This window comes from Mus pahari, chromosome 3 (assembly GCF_900095145.1).
Source record: "Mus pahari chromosome 3, PAHARI_EIJ_v1.1, whole genome shotgun sequence".
Lineage (NCBI taxonomy): Eukaryota > Metazoa > Chordata > Mammalia > Rodentia > Muridae > Mus > Mus pahari.
In genome coordinates, this window is record NC_034592.1 from 4,185,746 (window position 1) to 4,211,718 (window position 25,973).

Consider the following 25,973-nt stretch of genomic DNA (forward strand, 5'->3'; position numbering starts at 1 on the left):
TGTGTGTGTGTGTGTGTGTGTGTGTGTGTATGTGTGTGTTGAAAATAAGGATATGGTTCTTGCAAAGTACCGAAACTTTTGATCTTTTTATTTAAGAAAAATTGTTGGATTATACCAATTCATCATTCTTTTGTCTATTTTGCTACTTAACTCCTATCTGCTTTCTATTAAATTGTTACAGAGTGTGAGTGATCATGAGCTAATGCTTTTATATACTAATCATTATTTATGGCCAAGTTCCTAAAAGATGAAAGCCACTGGCTAAACCTTAACCTCACGATTAATTGTGTATATACCTCTGTTTACTGAGCTCAGTTCCTGTTTATCAAAGATGGGTTGTAAAGACTCTGGGTCATTTTCTTCTTGGCCAGAAAAGATGTTATGCACTCAACCATGTAATATATAAATTAAAAGGCCAGTAAGATGGTGAAGAAGGTAAAGGTGCTTGTCATCAAACTGGAAGACCCGAGTTCTATCTGGGTTCTACCTGGTGGAAGGGCCGAACCAGGGATGCAAGTTGTTTTCTGTCCTTCACAGATTTGTGTCTTGCAACACACAACTCCCCAATTAAATGTAAAATATTTAAACATAATAAAGTTACAAAGGAAATTGAACAGCTTAAATGAGGGTTCTGTGGTCTCCTAGTCAATAGAGAGTGGATGAATAGCCTGGTGGCTAGGTGGCTAGTATACGAATGGAGGTCACTTATCATACATAATATAGAAAGTATAGGATAAAGAAAAATGAAGAAAAGAAATGCACTGGGAGTTTCCACAGCTAAGGGTTAATTAAGGGAATCCAATGTTGTTCTGGACTCTTGCTTGTCACTCCCTATCCTGACATACATTATTTAGATTTTATGTTGTCATGGGTCTTATACTGAGATCTTAACAAGTTGACTCAGCTCATCCGAAAAGTCAGGGTCGATTTGATTACATCGATGGAAGTCGGAATGTTAATCGTCAAGATAAGGAGATAAAAGACTTTGTGAGTGTGTGATCAACCTGGCCATCCTGACCTGGGAGCTAAGGAGCCTTTGAAGGGAGACATGCTAAATATAAGGATGGGGGTGAAGGAGACATTGAGGGGGGACTCTTCAATAATTGCACAAAGTATTGGGAAGCAATTCTTTCTAGCTACAAGGTTTGAATGCTGCAGGTAAACATAAATTATTATTTTCTTGATTACCAGAATCAGTCTCAACACTTATTCTCTGAAAGATGTTGGTCAGGTCACATTTCCAAGATGTGTCTAACAACAGTGATGAGAATGAAAAAGATTAAGGAAAAATAGACACAGGAACAGAGCTAAGCTGTTGTAACAGAGGGAAGACATCAGCTGCCTGAATTTCTTATTTAACATAATAAAGGGAAAGGCAGTAGCATTTAACTGATCAATTAAAGATTCTGAGCTAATTAATGTCCTCCAGCTAATTTTCCACCACCCACAAAACAATACATTTACAAAACTGTCTACATACAGTGGCTAACCAAAATGCAAAAAGAAATAAAATAAAATTGTATAAATGATATGATATATTTGTTAAAGTCTCATTACCTTTTCGTGGTAAGCAAAGCATAGGCTCTTTTGGTCCATAAGTAAGAAATTAGAATTCTAGTTAGAAACCATAATTATTTAAATGAGTCTGAATTTTAATTTTCTTCATCACTCATAATAAAGTATTATGTGGAAATATTTCCAGTCAAAGATGTTCTATTGTCTGACATTCGTTAAGACCTGAGAATTCACATCTTCACAGAGCACTGGTAATCGATGATCCTACACTTAGGGCCAAATTCAAGAATTATGCTATCATTCTCTTTATTGTGGTGGTAGGAAAAAAAGGCTCCTTTTTCATGCTGACAGCCTCTTAATTTCTAAATGGAAATTTCTAGTTGCTGTTATCACCTACAATTAGCAAGCAAAAGAACTTAACAAAATTTCTTTGGATTATCCTGTGGAGTCAGAGGCAAAGGGCTTACATTTGCCTTTAGGAAAATAGCCCTTTGACTGCTACAATGGGAAAAAAAAAGTACAATAGTGGACTTTCCTTTTGCTGGAAAATTACCAGTCAGAGAGGAAGTGGCTCCGGAATGGTAGCCCTTCAGCCATAAAGTCAGAAAACAACCATTAATAAGCACTGTCTGGTGGGAGCCCTATCATTATGGGGCTGGAGGTCCCTGGGAGAGCACCACGTGGTCCCTATTCTCACTCAAAAGAGCCAGAAAGAGAATGAATGAACAAGGCTAACAAGCTGGCAGAAACAGCCTATAGAAACAAAGATATCTAAAATTAGAACACACTTTTCTCCTCAAGGCAACTCTCAAGGTAATTCTAGATTCATTACAGTAACCTGTGATGAACTTGTAAAATGTAAAAGTCAAGGTAGTTTACATTTAATTGCCCAGAGTTTTAACGAGATACTTTTGGCATCTTACGTATAGAAATGTAGAATGAATGCAGAGTACAAAGGTTTGATCTTTTGCAAAGTCCAACTTAAAGTATATATTCTAGGGCTCTTCTATGAAATGAAATGCATTTCTCATCTCCGAGGGGAAATAGCTAAGTGGCTGATTTTACATGTTGCTCCACAATTCTCAACAAAATCAATTTAGAGCTAGCTCCTCGTTGCACCACAAATTGTAAATTATTACTTCCTCAACCAGTTAGTGGGTTATGTGGCTGGGACAGGGCTGTCAGCCAGTCTGTGGGCTCAAATGTTGGCAGAAAGCAACATTAACTCGGAAATATGAAGTCACAGAAAGGCCATGTTTCCCAAACCCATGACCATTCCTTCCTTGACTCTGAGTCAAAGGAAAAACAAATAATCTTTATGCTCACTGTATCAGGAAGTAACGTCATAGAACATCTCTATGTGGTGAGAGAAACTTTCAGGAGCAATGTAGGCCAGAAAGAGAAGGGAGTGTGACTGGGGGACTTTATATAGGAACTCAAAGGAAATAAACAGAATAAATTCACAGAAAACATAACATAGGAATTTAAACACACACACACACACACACACACACACACACACACACAATTTAATCTGGTATTTAGTAAATAATCAAGAAAGCTGTAGAAATGAGTGAAAGATGAGTTGAGCACTGAATATGGAGGTGGCAATTTCTGAATAAATTCATAGGAAAATTATTTACCTTTTCCTTCTATGCAAATGAGGTGAACAGACACGGTGATATTGGTTGCCTTTATAGTCATGCGTATGAATACATTCCTAAATATTTGTATGCCAGCTAGAAGAAATGCACACTAGACCTACCAGGGTCTCCGTACTGCAGATGTTCAGAGTAACAATAGTTCTCCCACATAGAATACATAAAATACATTGATCTTGGTTAAAGAAAACAAACTGTTCTCAAACTTTGTTCACTATGGGTCTCTCCTTTTTCCACAATATTTTCACAATGTTTTCAGTATATCTGAAAAGTACCTATTTATAGTGGCAACTTGGTATCTCCTGAGATGAGCCAAGTACAGACTTGTCATGAATTCTGCAGATCATTTCAGAAATGCTAAGCTGCTGTACATAGGTAGTTCCTCTTTCTTCAACAATGGATAAAACAAACAAACCAACCAACAAACAAAAACACCATCAACATCTTCCACTTATCAACTGAGTTGTTTGGAGTTTGTTATGATCTCAATGCTGGGACATCCCTCTCCAAGACAATGCAGGAATTTAAGCCACACTATGTTCAGAGATGGGAGTTGGGATGGATGTCTCATGAGGGAGAGCAATACCAAGGTAAGATATTGGATGGAGTGAGTCTGTACCTCTCTCATGCGAGGATCTATTGAGGAGCTCTATTTGTGGAGAACAGAATTTGCTCTTTGAAGACACAGACTCTTAGCAACTTGGCCAATGAACTTCCCACCTACCAGAAAGGTGAGAAATAAATTTATATTATATAGAAGTTGCTTACTCTTAGATGTTTTGTTATAGAAACCTGCCTTGAGATTAAAAAATGATTTATTATCCCTACCTGAATAATTTGGAGATACCAGATAACCAGTTTTTAAGCAGGTAATTGTTCAGTCCCTCACTTTGTAGCAATGTGAGGTGTGTTCCCACTTGCTAGAATAAACTTACCTCTTGGTATGTTTACCACAAAGAAGTTTGTAACCCTTGCTAAGCCACACTGACTTGGAACCTGGTACTTAGCTGATTAATTCTCCAGTTGAATATTTGTTATAAGAAAAACAAGCCTCTTTTGGAAAACATGTTTCTTTTCCTGGGAAGTATCATTGTATTCTGGATGTCATTTGAAATAATATCAAAGGATCTTAAGTGCCATTCACATTTTCTTTGATGATTTTGATAGTGTCTCATGCCTCTTATTTCAATTTTATTTTGCTAAGCTGTTGACACAAGGGACATACAAGAGAGAAGCATAAATGGCAACTTGTTGACATGGCTTCTTGTTGTTAACAGCAAAAGGATTTCTTTTATCTCTTTTATACAAAAATCCATGTATCTTTGTAGTATTCTAGTTGAAGTAGTTGAAGGCTTTGGCAAATTGACAAATCCTAGGAGTTTTTTTTTTTTTTTTTTTTTTCCTGGAAGGAGGTGTTACACTCTTCAGCACTGAACAAAAATTAGTCAGATGTTAAACACAAGGCCGATATTCAATCACATTTGCATTGTGTAGGGTGTTTGTGTGCTGCCTCTCCACTAACAAAACATTCAGAATGTGGGGCCTTACACAGTAGATATCCAGTCTCCTATGATTGTGAGGCTATAAACCCATAGTCAACATGACAGCAAATACAGTCAATTGCAAGGGTCTATTTCCTGAAGGTAGCCAGTTTGTTTCTTAATGTGCTACTTTTGTGTGGCTTTTCTTTGATGTGCAGATGAATAGGAAAAGAGGCAGGGATGTATAAAGGTAATTTTCTGAAAGGTCTTTTTTTATAGGGACACTAATACTATTGATCAGGGCCTCAACCTTTTGACTTCATTGTTTTATATTAAATATTTCCTTATATTCTCCATCTCCAAATACAGCCCAAAAGTCAGTTCATAAATTTGGTTTTATAAAATTTGTTTGGTCTATCATTTTTACTTGACTTGATTTTAATTAGTTCATTAAGACTGAATGTCTAAAACGCAAGTATATCACACTGACTTCAAAACGAAGACAATGGGCATGTGATGAGTTCTGTTGCAGAAATCATTAGACGTATGTAAGAATGGAAGTTTTGCTGTTTGTTTCTTAGCTGTATTTGACCTCACATTCCAGGGATGCTTCATATTACTTCTTATTAAGTTAAGTTAATCCTTGTTTTGTCTTATTGAAGAGGCAATGCACTTTGAACAATATTAGAGTGGTCTTTCCCAATTTCTATTTGATAGCTTAGACACAAAAGATAATATAATTTATATGCAGTTCTACAAGTGAAGAAAGAGAAGCCCAGAGAGCAAGATCTAAGCACTTATACCTCCCCATGCCATTCATTTTCTTTTTGTATCAATTTATGAATTTTGAGTTACAATAGAGACTTAAACTTCATTCAGTTGGACATGATTTCATGCGTTCACTCAAACCCTATATAATAGATAGTTCCATTCCAAAGAACAATCTTAGATTCACACTATTTTCATACCACTCTTCTCCCATTGAACTACCTCCATGAACTATCTCCAAATCTAGACAACATGTCTATATACTGTGGCGACTTGAAGTGGGTTTTGTTGAATGAGAGTCAGATTTGGTTGTTTTCACTGTATTTGTCAGTAGTGGTTAATTAAACATGAGCCTTTTTGTTAATGTACAAACCACCGAGGAATGTTGTCTACCAATCTAATAGAAAGTATTTAAAATAATATAATAGGTAAAAGAGATGCTTTTTTCAAAATTAGCACTGAATGAAATCACACTAGTATTACAGTTGCTGTGTATGTACAGTTCCACACTCAGAGAGTGACAGTGATGTTTACAGTTTTAATCAGGATTGGCAGTGGGTTTATCCTGGGTTCATTCAGAAACAGAAATCATGCTCACTGGCTAAAGTTTTGATGGGCAATAATAGATCTGGCTTATTTTTTCAATTATTTATTAAATTTTTACATTAAAATGAATATCATTACTCAAAATAATAAAGAAAAGCAACCCAAAACTCTTTTATACATTTTGGTGAATGCAAGACATAGTATTACAGAGAAATAAATCATGTAACCCACATTGAACACATGAGGTCATTCTTATTGCTAGGGGACACTTAAGTATTATACAGTTTCCTTTTATAAGAACTCCAGGTCTATTAAAATCAATTTGTCTCCATAAATATAAATAGTACATCTGCTAAAATCTAAATATGTTAGTATAAGAAGTTCACCTTGGCATCTTTATAGACATCTCAGAGACTGTTAATTTTCCAATGTTAACAGTTAACAATATTAACAATATTAATGTGTTTCCAACATTAACATAGCTAGTGACTTTTTCTCAGGAATATCTTAATATAAAAGAATTAATACTACATTTAATGATATAATTCTCATATCTCCTTATGCAACCCATATTTAATTAAAAAATGGAAAATTCTAGTGCTAATGGAAAAATCTGTACCAGTCATTGAGTGAGTCACTTGATACAAATAAGTAGCCATAGTAAATATGATAACCAATCATTCTGCAGTAGGTAATTAATCTAATTCATTTCTTAATTAACCTATGTGAGGTAAGGAAAAAAAAAAAGACATACTATTTATTATATATAAAACAAACAAGGAGGAAGTAGTATTATTACATTGAGTATGCCTAAAGGAATAGTCATGGCTTTCTGGTATTCATTATTATCTGTACTGTAAGTTTGACTAAATGACTACTTGAAATTTGAAGGTAAGGCTCAAGTGGACAAACTGACTACTAGACTAGACTGGTGCACTAAGAAAGGTTAAGATCTTAAGTGCTGTGACAGTTACAAGTTCTCCAGTAATTTTAGGTAATACAAGGAATCTAACGCCTCATAGAGAGTAGAATATTTATGCAGTTCTATTTCTTTCTGTCTCCCAGTGCTTTCAACATTCTCTTCGATTCTCATCAGTCTCAGATTTATCCTGTTTCTAGTTTGGATGTTCAAAATGTTAACTGTAGACTAGATTGTGAGCAGCATCTCCCAGGGGATCACTGAATGCCTAATTCTAAGTCCAATTTGGACATGGTGAGTCAGACCTGCATTATAACACCCACACTTTTTCTTTGAAGGAAGTAGGTGCCTATTTGAGAAATGAATTCTAGATTTTTCTGAGTACCTTACCTACGTAGGCTGTCATTCCAATTAATCCCCACATGTTTACATTGGAAAAGGAAAAATCAAATAAAAGGTAATAAATTTGCTCTTGTGACATGGTCTAGCAGTTTGTCCAAACCCTTTATATTCATATGGGTTATCAATTTTATCAGGCAAGAAAAGCAAACAATACTATTTTGAGCCTCTCAGGTGTACCTCCTATGTTGGTTAGATTTGCATTCCAAAACGAATCTCGATTCTAGTTATTTCTAACTTCTACCATTTTCTCCATCTTCACATTGGACGTTATAAGCTACAGTGGATGACAATGGATTGGAGTAGAGGTCAAATAAATAAATATCAGCCTCACAGAAAGAAGATAATGAAACTAAATGTCCCCTTAGCTTTTCTGTGGATGCTGTAATGGATTCTGATGTCAGAATCCATTGGGCTGAAGAATCAACCTATAATTGGGTGGAGGTGGGGCCTGGTGGGACAGAGGAGTTTGTAGGTGACTCCCTTTGATTAGAAAATGGGAGCAATGAGGTTGCCCTGTGTTATTGAAGGACTATTATGGGAAATAGTAGTACATAATAAAAATACTTTTCAAAGGAGTATATACAAATAAGGAGTTAATGTAAGGTCCCAAAAATATATGCCAGTCTTTTCCATTTTAAAAATCAGACAAAATCAATGTCCATGCACCATTATATGGTTTTTTTTTTTTGTACTTTATGTGTTTTTGAAAATTGCCCTTTGTCTCCAGAGACAGGAAAGAGAATTCCATACTCTATGAAAATAAACATTTCTCAAAATACTGCTACTAAATCTGTCTGTCTCAGTAACCTCTTGAGTCCTCAAAAAGGTTGTATTTGGAGAATCTTTGGGAACGCTGTGATTCTAACATATCCTAAAGTTTGAGATACAAATTTAACTAAGTTTTTATTGTAGATGTCTGGAAAAAAATTACAATTCAACTTGTAGATATTTGTCTTCTGGTTTTATAATATTGAATTCCCATTTCATGATTGTAATAGTTAATAATCATGTATCTGCTTTTTTAAAAATGATGGTGTTTGCTTACTCACTCAATAGAAATTTCTTTAATGTCTATTACAATTGTGAAACCTTGTTATTGAACAATAAACAGCTTCATTACTCTTGACTTTGATATACCATTAGAGAAATTATTGCATTATTAAACATAATATTAGGTCAGACTTCCTGTAAGGATGTCAAACTCAGATAAGGCCTCTGTTGGTTATCATTTAAACTTCCATACCTGTTTAGTTTATCCAAGTTTTTGATTGTCTCCAATTTTAATTAAGAATTAAGTTGCTTCCCTTTATAACGATTGTAATATTCCTCTTGGAATACAAAGCAAGAGAATGGCTCTGGGATGGATTATGTTGTTTTTCGTCTGTTTGCAACATTTTTATATAAGTTCAATATTTCTGCTGTCATAGTGGATAATGGTAGACATGGGTTGTTTTCACATGGGAATTGGTTACTTCATCAAGTGAACTTTGATGACATTGCTGACCATGTACAGAGGAGAAAATATTTTGTTTTTAAATTTTTCTATCAGCTGAGCCTAAGGTTCTACAAACATAGACTCTCACAGACCATTCTAAAGTGATTAATGAGTCAATCTTTATAAAGTAGGCACCAAATGGATCATGCCCTTCCTCCCTAAATCTTCTTGATGGCTTTCAAACTCCTCTGAGGGAGAACCACTCATCTCAGTGTCTGTATTTTACAACACCCTGGTGATGCAGTTTCAGCCTGCTTCCCTCCCTGGTAACAGTTCATCTTGCCTCCTGCTCTCCCCTCCTTCCCTCTGTGTCAGGCTGCAGGACATAGTGCCCTCCTGCCTGTGGGTGTGATGGTATCTTTGACATGACACACTTATGACCTTAGCCTCTCTTAGGCAGGCAAGTGAAATAACTTGATTCATAAATGGGTGACCGAATGATTTTACAATGAACTGAATGAAAAGCCATGCTGTGTTTCAGTGGGGTATTTGATAAGCCTTTTGTAGAATACCTTGTAGCATCTGCTATTGACACATGTACCTGGAACTGGTAAGAGATCTTTCTTGGGACATATATCATAAATTTAAGTGTGATAGAATGAGGTTTAACATTCTCACAGTCTACCTGAAGCCAAATGTAGAAACTGAAATTTATATATAAATAGAAAAGTAAATCAGTTTTCCACAAAAGTGTTCACACACACACACACACACACACACACACACAGGCGCGTGCACGCGCGCGCACGCACGTGCACGCACAGAGGTTAGCTAATTTACAGTCTATACAAACTAAAAGAATATTTTAAGACCCATGTGTAAGAAAAGAAGAAAGTATTCCCTAAACATTCCAAATAATACTGAAAGATGTTGATGGCCTAAAAACTTATATAATTCACATATCTAGTAGTCAGTCAAATAATCCCTAACAAAAACCACGTCTTGAGCTGTGTGTTATGAGTTGTGAGACATATGTAAATTGACAGAAGTACTTAGTGCTGTGCTTTCTATTCTTCATTCACATGACATCCTCTGTAAGCAGGGTACTTGAAAGTTTGTCTCGAAGCATTTTGCCTTCCCTTGGGGGAAATGTGAAAGAAATTATGTCTCTAGAATGAAAACACTTTAATGTGGACTCATTTATTTTAGCAGCCAGGCAGGGTTGGAGTGGGATTGGAATACAAGATGCTCATTTTAATGTACTGAAGGTAGGAATTGTTTATAGCTGTTTATCATGATATTTGAATTGGAAAATGTGGAGAGACATTGAGAAATTGTGTGTTTGTGTGTGTGTATGTGTGTGTGTGTGTGTGTGTGTGTGTGTGTCCATATATGTGTGTGCATAATTATCAGGTTTCTCTGTTCAGAGGGTAACCACTTTTCATCTCACATTAATTCAACTGAAACTGCAAAAAAGTCACTGCCCAGGATTCCATGTTAAATTTAAGGGCTAGTAACATTAATTTCACTTGGTAAGAATATAGGAAAAACAAAACAGAACAGAACAAATCCCTCATTTGTAGCATCCAAATACCTCCAGGTTATTGGACTTCATAGGTTGAGTACATAGCAGATTGCCCACTTTCTCAGAAGAGCTTGTATTTAGTATCTCCCCAAATTATTTTATGCATATTTGTAACCATTGTAACAACATACGAAAATCATTGTTATCTTTTTTGTTTTCTACATTTTCCTGATTCAGTAGTTCTGCATTGCTGAGGTGTAAGTCAAATTGACATAGCATATTTTTACACCAACTGTGAACAGTCTGACTTTATGCTGAAGTGATATGCATCCATATCTGGATGTCAAATAATGTAAAATTTAAATAGCAAAACTGTCAGCAGATTGGTTTTCTGAGTTCTGTGTGGCTATTTCTTTCTTTATTATTATGTTTCTGTTAAGAGAAAGTCGGCAGTGGAACAATAAGTTTATTTTCTATCCCATCCTTTATCCCTCGTTCTACCTTGTTTAAAACTTGGATTCTTATATCAGATATTTGTGCATGCTCCTCATGTGGCCAGTAATCAATGAATTTACTGTAGTTGTCACCGGATTTCAGTCATATGGGTCATTTTCATAACTGTAATATTGGGGTTGTCTACCATGGGAGCTGAGTATTAGAATTTGTGGGCTTAGTGGCCATATCGATAAATGGAGAATACGAAGCACAAAATACCTGCTGTTCATACCTTCCTGGAAAGATGAAAATAGTCCAATAATGTACATAAGAATTTGAGTCATCTCAAGGATTACAGAATAATGTCCTACTATAGTTGCACAAGCATTAATACTTATTTTTTATTTCATTTGTAAGTAATAAAATGTACTTCAAAAATTAAATAGGAACCTGGTCTGTCTACTTTTTGTAACTACTGGTTCAAGATTAATATGTAGGATTATGTCTGAAGTTTCAGGAATAAAAATTAACTTCAAACGACTTTAGAATGCACATATTCCCAATTCCTATCAACATGGTAAACAGACAAATGTCATATACAATATCATCTTCCAAATCTTATACTCTGGCAAGGATTTTTATATTTTAAGAATAGATCACAAAAACCTAAATCTAATTTTAGTGGAGGTTTTGCTGTTTTCATTTTTTCTTTTTCTTTTTTCATAATGTGATGTTTTTATTATTGTGCTTTATTTACAGTGTTATTTAAAATGCATAATCATGAACAGAGGCAATCATGCAATTTAATTAGGTGCTATCATTCTGGGTAGTGGTAACAATTTCTTGACATTTTTGATAATCTTTGGAATCATATTTTAAAATTGCTGCTTGGGTAAATGTTAGTTGAAAATAAGATATAAGTATTTTTTTTCCACAAATAGTGGGTAAATGTTAATCAACTCAGTAGCATAAGCTATAGTATTAAGACTCTCATAAAGCCTGGGAATCCAAAACCGCCTTACCTAGATTTATACAGATTGATGCAGGCTCTCTGCTCTTCAACATATCCTTAATTTCGGGTTTGCCATTTTCCCAATCATAGGAAATAGACAAATTGAAAGGGTTTTTGTTTTTAAATTAAAATCATAAATTTACATAAAGAAGCTGTCATATTAAAATATTCCATCTGTATATTATATTGAGTTAATAATAAATGTCATCAGGTAAATGATAACTATGATTGAAGTTGTCTTACAAACTATGAATTGGAATTAGTTTTTGTAAGTAAAATATTTAAAATTTAAATGTAAAAAGCAATGAACCCGTTTAGCTTAAAGAATTGTATGCTGTTTACTGTAACTAACAAATCATTCTGGGTCCTTCATTTCACAGTTTTATTTGCCATTCAGATGTACCTGCCTTCCCTTTGATTTCTTTTTTTATAAGGCTTCTTTGTAATGTTATTTGGAAAAAAAAAAAATCAAAGCTAAGTGGCTTTGTCCATTGCTTTATGGTTCTAAGGCTGTGTGAAGATTTATTTCATTAAGTATATGAATCAAATGTGAGAAGAAGGATAACTTGGGGAAAATTGCTTTCTCTTCCTGCACTAATCTCTTTGTACCTTTCAAAGGGCTTTAAAATTATACCACTATAATTCTGATCGTTTAGTTAATGGAACTCATCTATATAAAAAAAGAGAGATCAGAAAAGTATAAGAAATTGCACAAAATTTGCAGGGCAGATTCTAATTTTCTTGAGAAATGATCTAACTTATCCAAGAAGTCAAGGCTAAGAGTTTTAAGCAAAGAAACAAGATTTACTGAATAACAAGGTGATATAAGGGGTGTGGGGTCACCCCAATTGTGTCAGGATCTGACAGGAAGCTGGCTGGAAGCATAGCCCTAGTTTTGATAGCCTTTTTTTGAGCTTATGAAAATGCTAAAGATTGTAATGTATTTTGTTTTGTTCTCTTTTCCAAAGTAACGTCTGAATGCTTAAACCATTAAAGGAAAAATTCCCAAATTAATTGTGTTGTATTTCAAATTGTATCCTAGTCTGAGTGGTGTTATAAATCCTCACACCATCCATTTTCATCCTGACTGAAATAAAAATCACTCCTTTGTTCAAGATATCCATGCAGTATACATTACCTGTCCATTAGTCACTGGTAGCCTTTTCATCTTGGTTATTAGTGTATTACCATAAGCCTGTATTGCATTTCACGATGGTACCAGACCTCAAGATAAAGGAACCTGACGTTCTGAAAGTAATCAGGTAAAAAGACTTAATAAGGAAAAAAGTAATTGCTAAAATTGATGTTAAGAATTTCAAATATTGTGGTCACAGTGCCTGAGAAACACTTAGATTAAAGATAGAAAAGGCATTTGATTATAAAGTTCTTTAGTGCCAATGAACTTAGGCAGTGTGTATTCTCCATAGCTAGGCAGGGAATACTCCATCACTTAGCTCTTGAATAAAATAAAATATCACTTTCTTTTTTGGAAAGTGGTCAGTAACGTTACCCAGCTTTGGCTACAGAATCTCAGAAAAAGTCGCATCAGTTTTGACTCTACAAACATGTGTTATGCTCTGTCTCCTAACAATTGTCATCAAATGGTCACCCAAGTTCATAGACCTTACTAAAATCCTGTAATTATAAACCTTGAGTTACTGTATTTTAAAAATCAATGATAGAGATAAACTTTGTGATTAAAAAAATTAAATTTTATCCATCAATGTGCAAATCCACCAATCTCCCTTGAGGATATTTAACCTGTGGAAATTTGGTAGTATAATGTTATGGCTTATCTGATTTAATCAGATGCAGTTTACAGATAGAAGGCCATGTGTTGAATAGGATCTGTAGTCATTGGCTGAGTAAGCCTGAGTTCACCGGTGAGCCGTTCACTCTACACACTGAGCATGATGTGATAACAACATGAGATGAGATTCAGTTGATCTGGCAGCCTGAGTTTACCAGATGTCCCTCTGTGATTTGGGCCCAGGGCATTTAGACATCATTTCTGACCCTGGGTACTATTATATCAATAGATTCCATCTGGTCTGTTCTGGTTCAGAAGTTTACATTTTCCCAGGAGGTGTTATTGTCCATGACTGATTTTTGTTCACAGAATCTTTTGTTTCCCTGGCTGGCAGTCATTCCTTTCATGCTTTGGGATTTAGTTCCAGTGCCTGGACTTCATTTTAGAATCAGTCATTCATAGCACAGGAAACACAGGGGTTTAATGATGAACAGAAATGTAAAGGTACTGTAACACATGGTTTTAGTTTTTACTCTACTTTGAAGCCACTATTATATACATGCATGCATACATACATACATAATTTTCACAAATAATATAGAAAATCCAAAATTAGTATGGACTAATATATGGCCTCAAATGTAATAAAATATATTAATTAAGACATTTGGAAACTAGTAGTATAGTCGGCATTTAGAGCTAGAGGAACCAAAAAGACTGTAAGAACACATCTTTTCACTCTGGTTAAGGTCATGTTGATGGAGTTTACAGGCCAAAAATGGCCCTGCTATTCTGGGCCTCATGATGCAATGTGGTCTGAAGAAATATCATAATATTGTGGCAACATTGTATCTTTTATTTAATTAGCTATTATTTACCTGATTATACATTATCTGTAGATGGTAACCCATGTGGAAATGAGCCTATTTCCTTAGTCCCACTAGTGCATCTGAAAGAAAAGCAAATGTCCTGAGTTATTAAATAGGTGTACTTTGATGATATGGTGAAAAACTCTCTTCATAGTAAATTCAATGCTGAAATTTACTAACACAAATGATGGGGCAGCATTATTAGCTAGTTAATAAAAAATATCCACTAAGAAGATTATTTTTCAATTTCTTGCCAAATGTTAAGTCAACAATTTGCATACTATTGATATGGTGGCTCATCTTCCCATAGCTGGACGGGTGTAAGGCTCTTTTCCCTGTCTACATTCATGGGAAAGGGTGTATGCCTTGTTTCTCTGTTTTCAATAGTATGTGTTTTCTATGTATTTCATTTTAGATTATTTTATGGTGTTCTATCACTAAGCTGTGATACAAATTGATAATTTGACCCTTTGAAAGGTCACTCAAAGGCAGGTTAGATAGCCACTAAGAAAGAGTCTCTAGGATCATCTCTGATGGTTTTTCTGGCACATCAAATACCTGTACATGCATGTCAAAGTGTTCATGTGTAACATGGAATAATAGTACATTATTAACTCTTATTATAATACTAACTGTATGTTACTACACGCAGTGTTCAAAACTTCTTAGCTCATAACCATAAGTGTGGATTTATTCAATTTACCTTTTATACTTCAATGAATAAAATTATGAGAGCCTCTTTTTTGGAGACAAGGTATTATACACCAGGCTAGTTTGAAATTTACCATGTAGACCAAGACACCTTCCAACTTGCAATAATCTTGCCTTACCTTTGTAAGTAATTAAATATCCAAACTGTTCGATGTAAATACTCAGTTTATGATTTGGATCAAGTCCTTAATAATTTCATTTTTCCAATCCAATTAATTTTTTATTGTATTCTTAAGTTGCCAAATGTTCTCCATTCAAAAAGAATCTGTAATTGGAATGCAATGAGATAAAGGTAGAGGCAGATTACAGAATGTGCTCCTGGACATAGGCATTTAGGGTCCTTATTCGCTTCCGACTCAGATTGGACACATTTTGTTCCTTTAGATTGAAATATTTGTTAATCATAAACATATATTATATACCAGTATCCATGCTTGCACTTACAGTACACACACAAAACATGCACATGTACATCCATACACCTGCACACACATACACTAACACACACTGTATAAAATAGATTCACTATTCTGAAGTAGTCTATATCATTTGTTCCTAAGGCGACCCTAGCTTTGCCGATTGACTACATGGAACCATAAGATTCTGTGCTAATTCATATTCAGTTAATTTCTTATTAAAATCAAAAGATGCAATGTAAAGTTGGCAAAAGGATATGAAAAAATATCATGGAAAACTGGGGTTAACAATTTGTACTTCATTTGTCTATCAACACATTATGAAGACTCATAAGATGTTGTCAATCAAGAGGGGACATTAGAAACTCCCTGCCCACCCTGTAGGTGGAACAACAATATGAACTAACCAGTACCCCCTGAGTTTGTGTCTCTAGCTGCATATGTAGCAGAAGATGGCCTAATCGGCCATCATTGGGAAGAGAGGCCCCTTGGTCTTGCAAACTTTATATGACCCAGCACAAGGCAAGGCCTGGGCCAAGTAGTGGGAGTAAGTGGGTAGGGGAGCAGAGGTGGGGGGAGGGGTATAGGAAACTTTCGGGATAGCATTTGAAATGTAAATAAAGAAAATAATTAAAAAAAAAAAGAAAAAAAAAAGAAAATAATAAATAAATAAATAAATAAATAAATAAATAAATAAATAGAAAAGAAACTCCCTGCCCACCTGAATGACCGAAACACTGAGAAAGATATGTTACAGAAGATGCATTTATTTTGGTTCATGGTTTCAAGAGTTATAGTCTATGATTGTATGGCTGCATTGTTTCTGGAGCTATGGGTAGTCAAAACCTTACATTAGAGTATAATACAGCAAAGCTGCTCTCCTCCTGTTGTCTAGAATTCTGCAAAGGGAAGAGAATGAAGGTAGAAAGTGTGAGAGAGACGAGGAAGAAGGAAGGAAGGAGGTGAGATAGAGGAAAGGAGAGAGGGAGGGAATACCGAGCAACACAAGGTAGAGTGACAAACATATAGAGACAAATTAGCTCCTTCAGACTGTGTGTCTAGTAACTTATTTTATCATATTAAATTCTAGCCCCTGCCATTTCTACCACCTGTTAACACTCCATTCAACTATGACTCCATTGATAGTCTAATCCACCGATGAGGTCAGTCTCCTGATCCAGTCACTCCTGAACCTTGCTATCATTAGGAACTAAGTTTTTAATACAGAATCCCCTGGAAAGCCTTCATAGTCAAGTTATAACAACAATAATTCCTAAAAGTTTGGTGTTGCTGTTTGGGTGGGGTGTGATGTTACTCCTGTAGCTTCTATTTTTCTAGTATATATCTAAATCCAATATGCTCACCAGGAGGTCAGGTGTTCATCATAAATAATTTACCCAAGTAAGTTTGACACATTCATACACCCTGTCACTAACTGATTTGGGAGGGTTTCCCCATGTGAAGTTTTCAGAGGACAGCCAAATGCTAGCATGTTCAAGATATTTCCTAAGAAAGCAAGTGTCAGACTTGCTGTGTTAACACATTTTTATAAAATGCCTTACCGAAGGGGAGGTATACATAATAAGTGTATTTAAAGGAGTCACCTTTGAAGAGTGACTATTTTACAGAAGAAAACTCGATTCATTTATAAGAACCATTTATGAGCTGGAATTGGAGGGAGACATATAAGATTTCCTGAAGATTTGCGGTAGGATTTGCATTTATAGAAGATATGTATTGTTGGTGAAGAGTTTTTTATTTTTGAGAGATTCTCTGTGGTGGGAAGAGATGATGCTCCTGCTGTAGTTGGAAGAACACCTGGCACAAGAGCCTGCACTATGTTACACTTGGGTGGGTTGTAAGAAGCACTTCCAGAGGCAGAAAGTCTCTCCTGAGGACTTAATAAAATATGGCTGCTAGATCTCACTCAATATCCTTAATCCGCCTCAATAAAACATGCTCAGAACTTTATCTTCTGTAGCTACCTTGCTGAACAATGCCATCAGTCAAAGCCTCCATATCAACTACAGTAGTGAGTTCATTATTGACACAACCAAGGGTATAATTTATTTAATAGAATTTTTCTATTTTGTTCTGAAATAAATAGAAATTCATTGTCACATGGCAGTCTGCCTTAGCCAAATATTTATATCCTTTCTCAAGTGGTTCCAGCTAGTAAATATGCTTTCTGCATAACTTCAGAATGTTCCTTCAGAGAATTTACAGTGATGGTTTGCTTCATTTATCAAGTGCAGAATGGAGTTGCAGAGATAGCCAGTCAGTAAATTACTTGCTACTTAATGTGACACCCGAGTTCCGTCCCCAGGACCCACATTAAAAGGTTCATGTTTACTCCTGATTACTCATGACTGTAATCGTCGTATGATAGAGGTATGGCTGGGAGGAACTCTAGGGCATAATGGACAATCAGTCTAGCTAGATCAGTGAGCTCAGATTGAGTGAGAATCTGCGTCCAAAATGAGTTAAAGAGCAATTGGGGAAAATACTTAATGTTAGCGTCTAGCCTGCTTTCTTATATCCATTTATAACTACATAAAAATTTCCACATTCATGCTTCTACATACAAGCATATATATACTTCAACACATGTAAAATACAGAACATAGAATAACTTAATAAATATATTAAGTTATATTTGCGGTGAATTCTAACTTTGTAAAATTCGTGTCTAAGCATACAATTACTTTCTGGTAGTTTAGCAAATATGTATTATGTGTATCATTTATGTACAGTAGTCAATAGAAGGAGTTTAAATATTTCTAATACAATGCTGGGTTACCTGCAAAATATTGAAATAACATCATTGGGATGTGGCATAAAATAGATTTATCCATTCCCATATCACTTTCTTCACTTTTACTTTATTTAACTTTTGGGTATAGGATGTTTTTGTTAGATAATTGTCTTGTTGAAAAAAATTGTACCCAACAGATGCAAGTTAAGGAAGGAAGAGTTTATTCTTCATTATGTTTCCTGGGATACAAACTATCATGGTGGGGGACTGAAAATGAGTTGGAAGGTCACATCATGCCCTCTGTGAAGAAGCAAAGGGTCCCACGTTTCTTTCCCTTACCCTACTCCACCACCCCTTTTTTTAGGTTGGAAGTTTTTCAAGAGAGGGTTTCTCTGTGTAGCCCTGGCTGTCCTAGAGCTCACTCTATAGACCAGGCTGGTATCGAACTCAGAAATCTGCTTGCCTCTGTCTCTTAAGTGCTGGGAAAAAAGACATGCACTACCACTGCTTTTCCATTTATAACTAGGCTGAGACTTCAGCCTGTGTGGTTCTCCCACTCACATTAATGAAGTCATCCAATCTAGTCAATTAAGTTTAGATAATTTCTTATGAGCCTATCAAGAGATTTCTTTCCAAAGTGATTTCTAGTGACATCATACTAGCTATAATGGTGATCCATCACAATGGCTTAAAAAAGAATTTAGAGATTCCATATAACAGTGTGAGGATAATTGGATTTTTTTCCTTTTCTTTTTTTTAATTAGATGTTTTCTTTATTTACATTTCAAATGCTATCCCAAAAGTTCCCTATACCCTCCAACTGCCCTGCTCCCCTACACACCCACACCCACTTCTTGGCCTGGGCATTCCCCTGTACTGGGGCATATAAAGTTTGCAATACCAAGGGGCCTCTCTTCCCAATGATGGCCAAATAGGCCATCTTCTGCTACATATGCAGCTAGAGACACGAGCTCTGGGGGTACTGGTTAATTCATATTGTTTTTCCACCTATAGGGTTGCAGACCCCTTCAGCTCCTTGGGTATTTTATGATCATCTCATTAGATGCTGAGAAAGCATTTGACAAAATCCAACACCCCTTCATGATAAAAGTCTTGGAAAGATCAGGAATTCAAGGCCCCTACCTAAACATAATAAAAGCAATCTACAGCAAACCAGTAGCCAACATCAAAGTAAATGGAGAGAAACTCGAAGCAATCCCACTAAAATCAGGGACTAGACAAGGCTGCCCACTTTTCCCCTACCTATTCAATATAGTACTTGAAATCCTAGCAAGAACAATTCAACAACAAAAGGAGATCAAGGGGATACAAATTGGAAGGGAAGAAGTCAAAATATCATTATTTGCAGATGATATGGTGGTATATATTAGTGATCCTAAAAAGTCCACCAGAGAACTAAACCTGATAAACAGCTTCAGTGCAGTAGCTGGATAGAAAATTAACTCAAACATATCATTAACCTTCCTCTACACGAAGGATAAACGGGCTGGAGATTTTTTTATGGCCCTTTCAGGTTAACTAAACATTGGGAAACTTCATGATGATGTCCTTTTTACAATAAAATACCTTCTCTTATAACACTATATATACTACTTCAATCTATAAATGACCTCAAAATGTATTAATATCCATTTGCTTATTGTACATAGCAGTCCAGAAATGTGTGTTTATAAAACATTTTCTCATTATAATCAAATGGAAGTTATTAAATAGAACTAATGTTTTTGTTAGCTGAGTAATTTCAGTAGCAAGGCATGGCAGAGAAAATTCTTTTGTAAGGTTTTTCATGGATGGTTTAATTAGGACACAGAAGACAGATCACAGAGAATCTGTTGAGGAGATTGTTGAGCGGGCCCTCCTATTGGGTATGTTTTCACTGTAGCTAGGAACGGAAACATCTTGTCCCATTATCCCTCTATTTTATCCCGGAATGACTTATTTGGTTGTCAATTTAAAGAATGATTTAAGATGTTCATATGTGTTTTGAAATCCCATGAAATGAGGATAAGTCAGTCATAGTATAGAGAACCCAGCTCTGACTTTTCCAGTTTTCCTTCCTGTATTTCTGAAAAGCATCCATTTTGATATATTTCATATTCTCTAAAGTCCATTCAAATATAAGATCAGCATCCAAGCCCCTTTCATACTAGGATCTTGAACTAACTGAGTTATGAACCTAGAAGTGATAATATATGTGTAAGATTTACTATTCTTGTTTATTTATAATGTTATCAGAGAAAATATAATTCACTATTAAGTAGCAACCCAACAGATTTTTACAAGTCCAGACACTAAACTCACAAATCGTCTCATTAGGAGACTTCTCAGGACTTCCTGCGAGCTTGTTTAGTTTTGGTAAATCCAATCAGAGTGAGCAAAGAATTGTCTTTCCCAGTTCACAGGCATGCATTCTAATAAGAGTCAAGCCTTCACCTGCACAGTGCTAGGGGGTGTTTGCAGATTGGTCACTGTGTTTTAGGATGGGATCTCCACATGCTATTGCAATGAGTGACATATTATATTGAACCCCACTAGCATGCACAATAAGTACATAACAATAAAAATGAGCTATTTCAAGTACAAATAGCAATTAAAAATAATCAAAATATTACTAAACAATGAGAAAAAGATGAAGTCCAGTCTGTCAGAAACCCTGACCTCAGAAGTGATGTGGTCATATAAGCATATTTCAGCTGTCTGCTCTTTCTGCTGCCATCGTCAAATCATGCATAGTAGTGATTTTGAGTGCTAAAAGATCCTTAGAATATTAATCAGGTCTCACCTTAAATGAGAAATGTGAACATTATCGTGTTTAGGTTCTGAAACTCCTTTATTTATTCTCTAGAGTAAAATGAAAGAAAGGAAATAATAAAATAGAAGCAATTTAAGAGATAGAATCAAGACAAGAATCTCTTCTGCTGATATTGATTCTGTCTGCTAAGATTTCAGTGTCCGAAAGAAGCTAGTGGGCCTGATGATAGTTATGGGAATGTTGTGTTATGCTGTGCTATACATATCAGAAGAGAAATGATAAACTTAAAATCAGAAAAGTAAAGTTAACTCATTTAATTAAGACGCTGAGCTCAGTAACATGCAACTGAATTCCCAGGCATTAGGGAAGCTGAGGCGAGAGAACAGCAGAACTCCAGACCAGACTGTAGTGCATGGCAAAACTTTATCACATCACATAAAACTGAAGGATCAAAAGGAAAGGAGAGGCAAGGAGAAGGAAGGGGATGAAGGACAGGATAATAGTGAGAGCAATGGGATGAGGGCAGGGCAGGGGCAGACCTGGCTCGGCTTGGCTTAACTCACTCAGACATACCACCCTACATGTGAAGCAGATGGAGGTCTCTGAGGTTGACCTAAGCTTTGTTCCAGAAGGTCTTATCTGGTTGTTAGAAAATTTTATTGCTTAATTTTGTTTTAAGGTGCCTCATATGTCTTTGATAATGAGGCAGGGTGTACAAGTGAGCCAAACATATTGCTTTGGGTAATTCTGCTTAGTGCTATCGTTCTTAGAGCCCGACAGATCCTTAGGAAACGATGTTTGCCTTTGCAGGTAAGCTATATCCAGTGTGCCCTAAAATACAGGATAACAAAAGCAGAGAAAATTTATAAATTATCCCAGAGCCATAAACAGCAACATATCTGAAAGAATGTCAGATTTCTACCTCTTACTTCTGCCTGGTCCTGTATGTCTTGTGCCAAAGAGAATGCCAGTATTGTATTCCTTCACTCAGTCAGTCAGTGAACATTGAAGTGTTGTCAAATGGCAGGCAGAGGGAGAATATTTTCAAAATAAATGTTTCCAGAATCATGTCAACAGAACTAATTAGATTTTCTTATTGAGCATTCAGCCCATGCTGAGGGCCTGCGGAAACCTGTGTAACCATTTACAAAGTGCATGAGTCCCATTTGGTTTGAGGTTCACTGCTATGAGCACAGCCCTGCCTTTTTCTCTTTGGCTCTCAGATTTCTCCTCATGCAAATTTGTTGAATTTGGTACCCCTGATTCTTCAAAAAATTAAGGCTTCTCGTAGGATTCCATCCAGTGACACGGCAGACTCTATCTTCTATGCCTGAGAGCAGACTGCACTGTCTTGTTAGGAAGCATCATCTAAACAAGGCATGTCCAGACATTGTGGTGGATGAAAATTAGTGGTAGTTGTGGCCTATACGTTTTGAAGTTATAAGTGCCTGGTTCAGTGACATAATACTCTGCATTAAGCCCTTTTAGCTTTCACAAAATGTTCCTGTATTGAGGGGAACATTGCCTCCATGATTAAATGAATGTTCTCTTGTCCCTTCCTGAACCCCTATCAGGTCAGTTATAAAGGCTACCGATCCCTATGTTTTGGTAATGCTTCAGTAGAAGGCTGTTGCTCTTGCTTGGAAACTGAATTTTCAGTCCTTATGGTATTCCATCCCCTGCTGACCTACTGAAATGAAAGACTGGGAGTCATGATTAAATCTCATTTTCCCTCCTGTATGGTAGGATGAGCTGGGTCAGCAGGGCCAGACCTTGCAGATGGCTTTAAAATGCCTTTGTGATGTGATCTCCTTGCTGTCCCATCCATTTCTGTACATGCCTGTCAATGTCAGCCTTTTCCACCGTGACAAGTTCCCAAGGTGAGACCAGTGTAAGTGAGCAAGCATCTGTGGGGCCTTTGAGATGCTGCTTATCAAATGAGTCAGGCAATGGACCAAGTCTGGCTTGTAAATGACAAGATAGGTTAGCCCATTTACAGGAAGAAAACATTGCTGTACTTTAACACTTTCAAGCACATCACTGCACCTTCACAGCCTTGCACCAGCCATGTGAAATTGGCATCAGCTCACACATTCCTCATTCCATTTATTTTGAAATAAGCTGAAAATGCCTTTCTCTTGTTCTTTAATTTCTAACCTGCTTTCTCAGAACACCACTCTCTCTCTCCTCCCTCCCTCTCTCTTTTCTCTCCTCTCTCTCTCCCTCCCTCCCTCTCTATATGTGTGCATGTGAGAGTGCATGTACATGCATGCAGACACACATAGAGGGAAGAAAAATGCATTTCTCTGGTGCCATAACCTTGAAGAACCTTTGGATACCACTTCAGGAATCATGGGTATATATTTTGGTGTATCCTGCAGTGGTACTGTGCTTGCCTACCAGCCTATCAGTTATGCTTGTGCCAGTTGGATTCTCATAGCTGGGAAAGAGCAGAAAGGAAGATTAGTTTGAGGCATGGTTCAGAGGCTGCGCGAATTAACTTATGATCTTGAATACAGCATCATAGTGATAGGGGCATGTGTGTTAAGAGTCTGTTCATCTCCTGATACACAAGGAGCAGAAAGATCAAGAAGGGGATTGGGGATAAAGTATAACCTTTACCAAAGGCATACCGCTAGTTACCTCCTTCCTCTAGCTAGATTATCTGGTATAGTGCTAAGCATCTGTGAGCCAAGCATTCTGTATATAAATCTGCTGACACATTTCTTTGTTTAACCCATAACACCACATGGGTTTCCTCACAAACTCCAATATGAGAATTATTATTTGTCTTATTGTGATAAGTCATACCTGGAGGTAACATACTTGTTTCTTTTCCAGACTGGAATTATGAAGTTGCAAATGCTTTTCCTTGGAGTGAAGAGGGGGTAGAAGTGGACTCTCGCGCATACAACCACAGGTGGAAAAGAGATGTGGACCCTTTTAAAGCGGTAGACACAAACAGAGCCAGCATGGGCCAAGAGGCTCCAGAGTCCAGAGGCTTCACTGATCTGCTACTGGATGATGGACAGGACAATAACACCCAGATAGAGGTAAGTAAATATTCTGGACAACTGCTTTCAACCAATTGTTCATTATTTTCTTATAATATAGCAGAGAACAAGCTCTGGTATACTTTATCATGTTCTGTGCCTTTTGGGACTTGATTTTAAAGAAGAGTTCATTCATGTGTGTGTGTGTGTGTGTGTGTGTGTGTTTATATGTGTATGAATGTGTGTATTTTATATGCATACATATACATATATATACAGAAATATATATGTACAGAAATATATATATATATATGGTAGTTATTATTTATTCATGAAGTAGACAAAAAGAGGCTGGGAGCAGTGGAGATGAAAATGAAAGAATGTAACAGGGCTCTCTGAAAATCTACTGTCCAGAGGGTCAGACAATCATAACTAGATTATGTTTATACTACTTGGTATCTTTGAAAAATTACACATCGGTGACTTGCAGTAGGGTATGGTGAATTCTCCTTAGGATAGCAGATCAGAATGCTAACAAAGAGGCTTTGCCCAGGAGTGGCTGTTTACTCAGGGTCTTTGTCAAATAAGGAGACTTCACTTAGTTCATGTACTATCAGCAAGAAATGAGACAAGCATTCCCGCTAAAAGGAACCACTTCTACAGGGGATGGCTATCATTGGAACCACATAGCATGTTGGCATCTCGCATGGTTAACTAACTGTTCAGTTTGAGCTGTGGCTTGAAGATTCATTTTTATCTAGGCTTTCCATTCCTAATAAGGGTACAGTTTTGAAAAATGGGGTGACTGACCACTCTTTGGTTTTAAACCATCATCATCCGTTGTGCTTAAGCCATGAGGTAGATTAGAAGGGTACTTTAGAGTTTTTTGCAGGGCATATTAGATTTCAGGGTTGCTTCAAAGCCCCACAAGAGGAGCTAGAGTTCTAAGACCCTTAAAAGTATGTCATAAAAATATAATCTTGATTGTAATATAACTCTAACAAAATTGAACGTGAACATCTTTCAGAAGAAAGCAAGGACCATCAAGATGAGAACAAACTTTGGTTTGCTATAGAAATGGGCCTGGCTTCCCATCTCTTAGCTTTGTTAAAAATATGTATGTGAATGAGTGTAGTGAACGAAGGTAAGTCCTCTGGTGGTCTTTGAGTGGAGGCTGTTGGATAGGAGGTGATCTAACTACAAAGAGCATGTCTGAGGTGCTAGGTACAACCTCAAGCTTCATGAACATTATACACAGTGTGTACCTATGTGCAAATGCTGCCTGTTATTTTACTTTTGATTTTGTTATGCATTTTTAATATTTTTGTGTTTTATACCTTAATGGAGGCAGACAGCAAAAGATCAGATGTTTAGAGTTGGTGAAACATAAAGGAGAATACAGGAAGCCTGCTGGAGACTTCCTTGAGAATTAAGATCAGTCAGGTGCTCAGAGGACATGGGTTCTTATGGTTCTTTGAGTGGCTCTGTGTGATTTGTGTCCCCAGGTCCCTGGACAAATTTAATGACTTTGTATAGGCTTTTTTTTCTTCAGTTTGGTTTAGTGCTTACTGAATACTTTTGTAGTAAAGGGGATGGTCTTCATATCCAGACTTGGCAGCCTCTTCTGAAGCCTGTTCCTTCCTAGTTCATTCTGCTTCCTCCAGTGAAAAGAAAGACAAAGGCATTGTGTCATGCAATGATGCTGTACTGGCAGGCCCTGAATACTCATGTGAGAGTAATGTTAGAGTCTCCATCTCCACCATGCTGGTAGGAGACTTGTCTTGAACATCAGGGTGCCTGCTGTACTAGATGTCATTTTCTTGAGGTGTGTTTATTTTAATATGTTTTGGGGATTTGATGAGCTTGATTAGGCATCTAAAGTACCATGAATAATTTCTAGGCACTATTTTGAAAGAGAATCTATATCTGTTTTTTTTTATTATTATTATTATTTTATTTATTTACATTTCAAATGCTATTCCGAAAGTTTCCCATACCCCTCCCCCC

At 36.4% G+C, this 25,973-nt stretch overlaps 1 protein-coding gene across 3 annotated transcripts in view; it reads left to right on the top strand.

Moving 5' to 3' along the window:
• The window catches only part of Plxdc2 (plexin domain containing 2), a 385,031-nt gene that overhangs the window by 127,201 nt on the left and 231,857 nt on the right, over positions 1 to 25,973 (top strand). For all 3 annotated transcript variants that reach the window (XM_021192904.2, XM_021192901.2, XM_029536023.1), the window contains one exon: positions 23,815 to 24,026. In XM_021192904.2, coding sequence (XP_021048563.1) covers positions 23,815 to 24,026 — 212 coding nt within the window. The remainder of the gene's footprint in view (positions 1 to 23,814; positions 24,027 to 25,973) is intronic.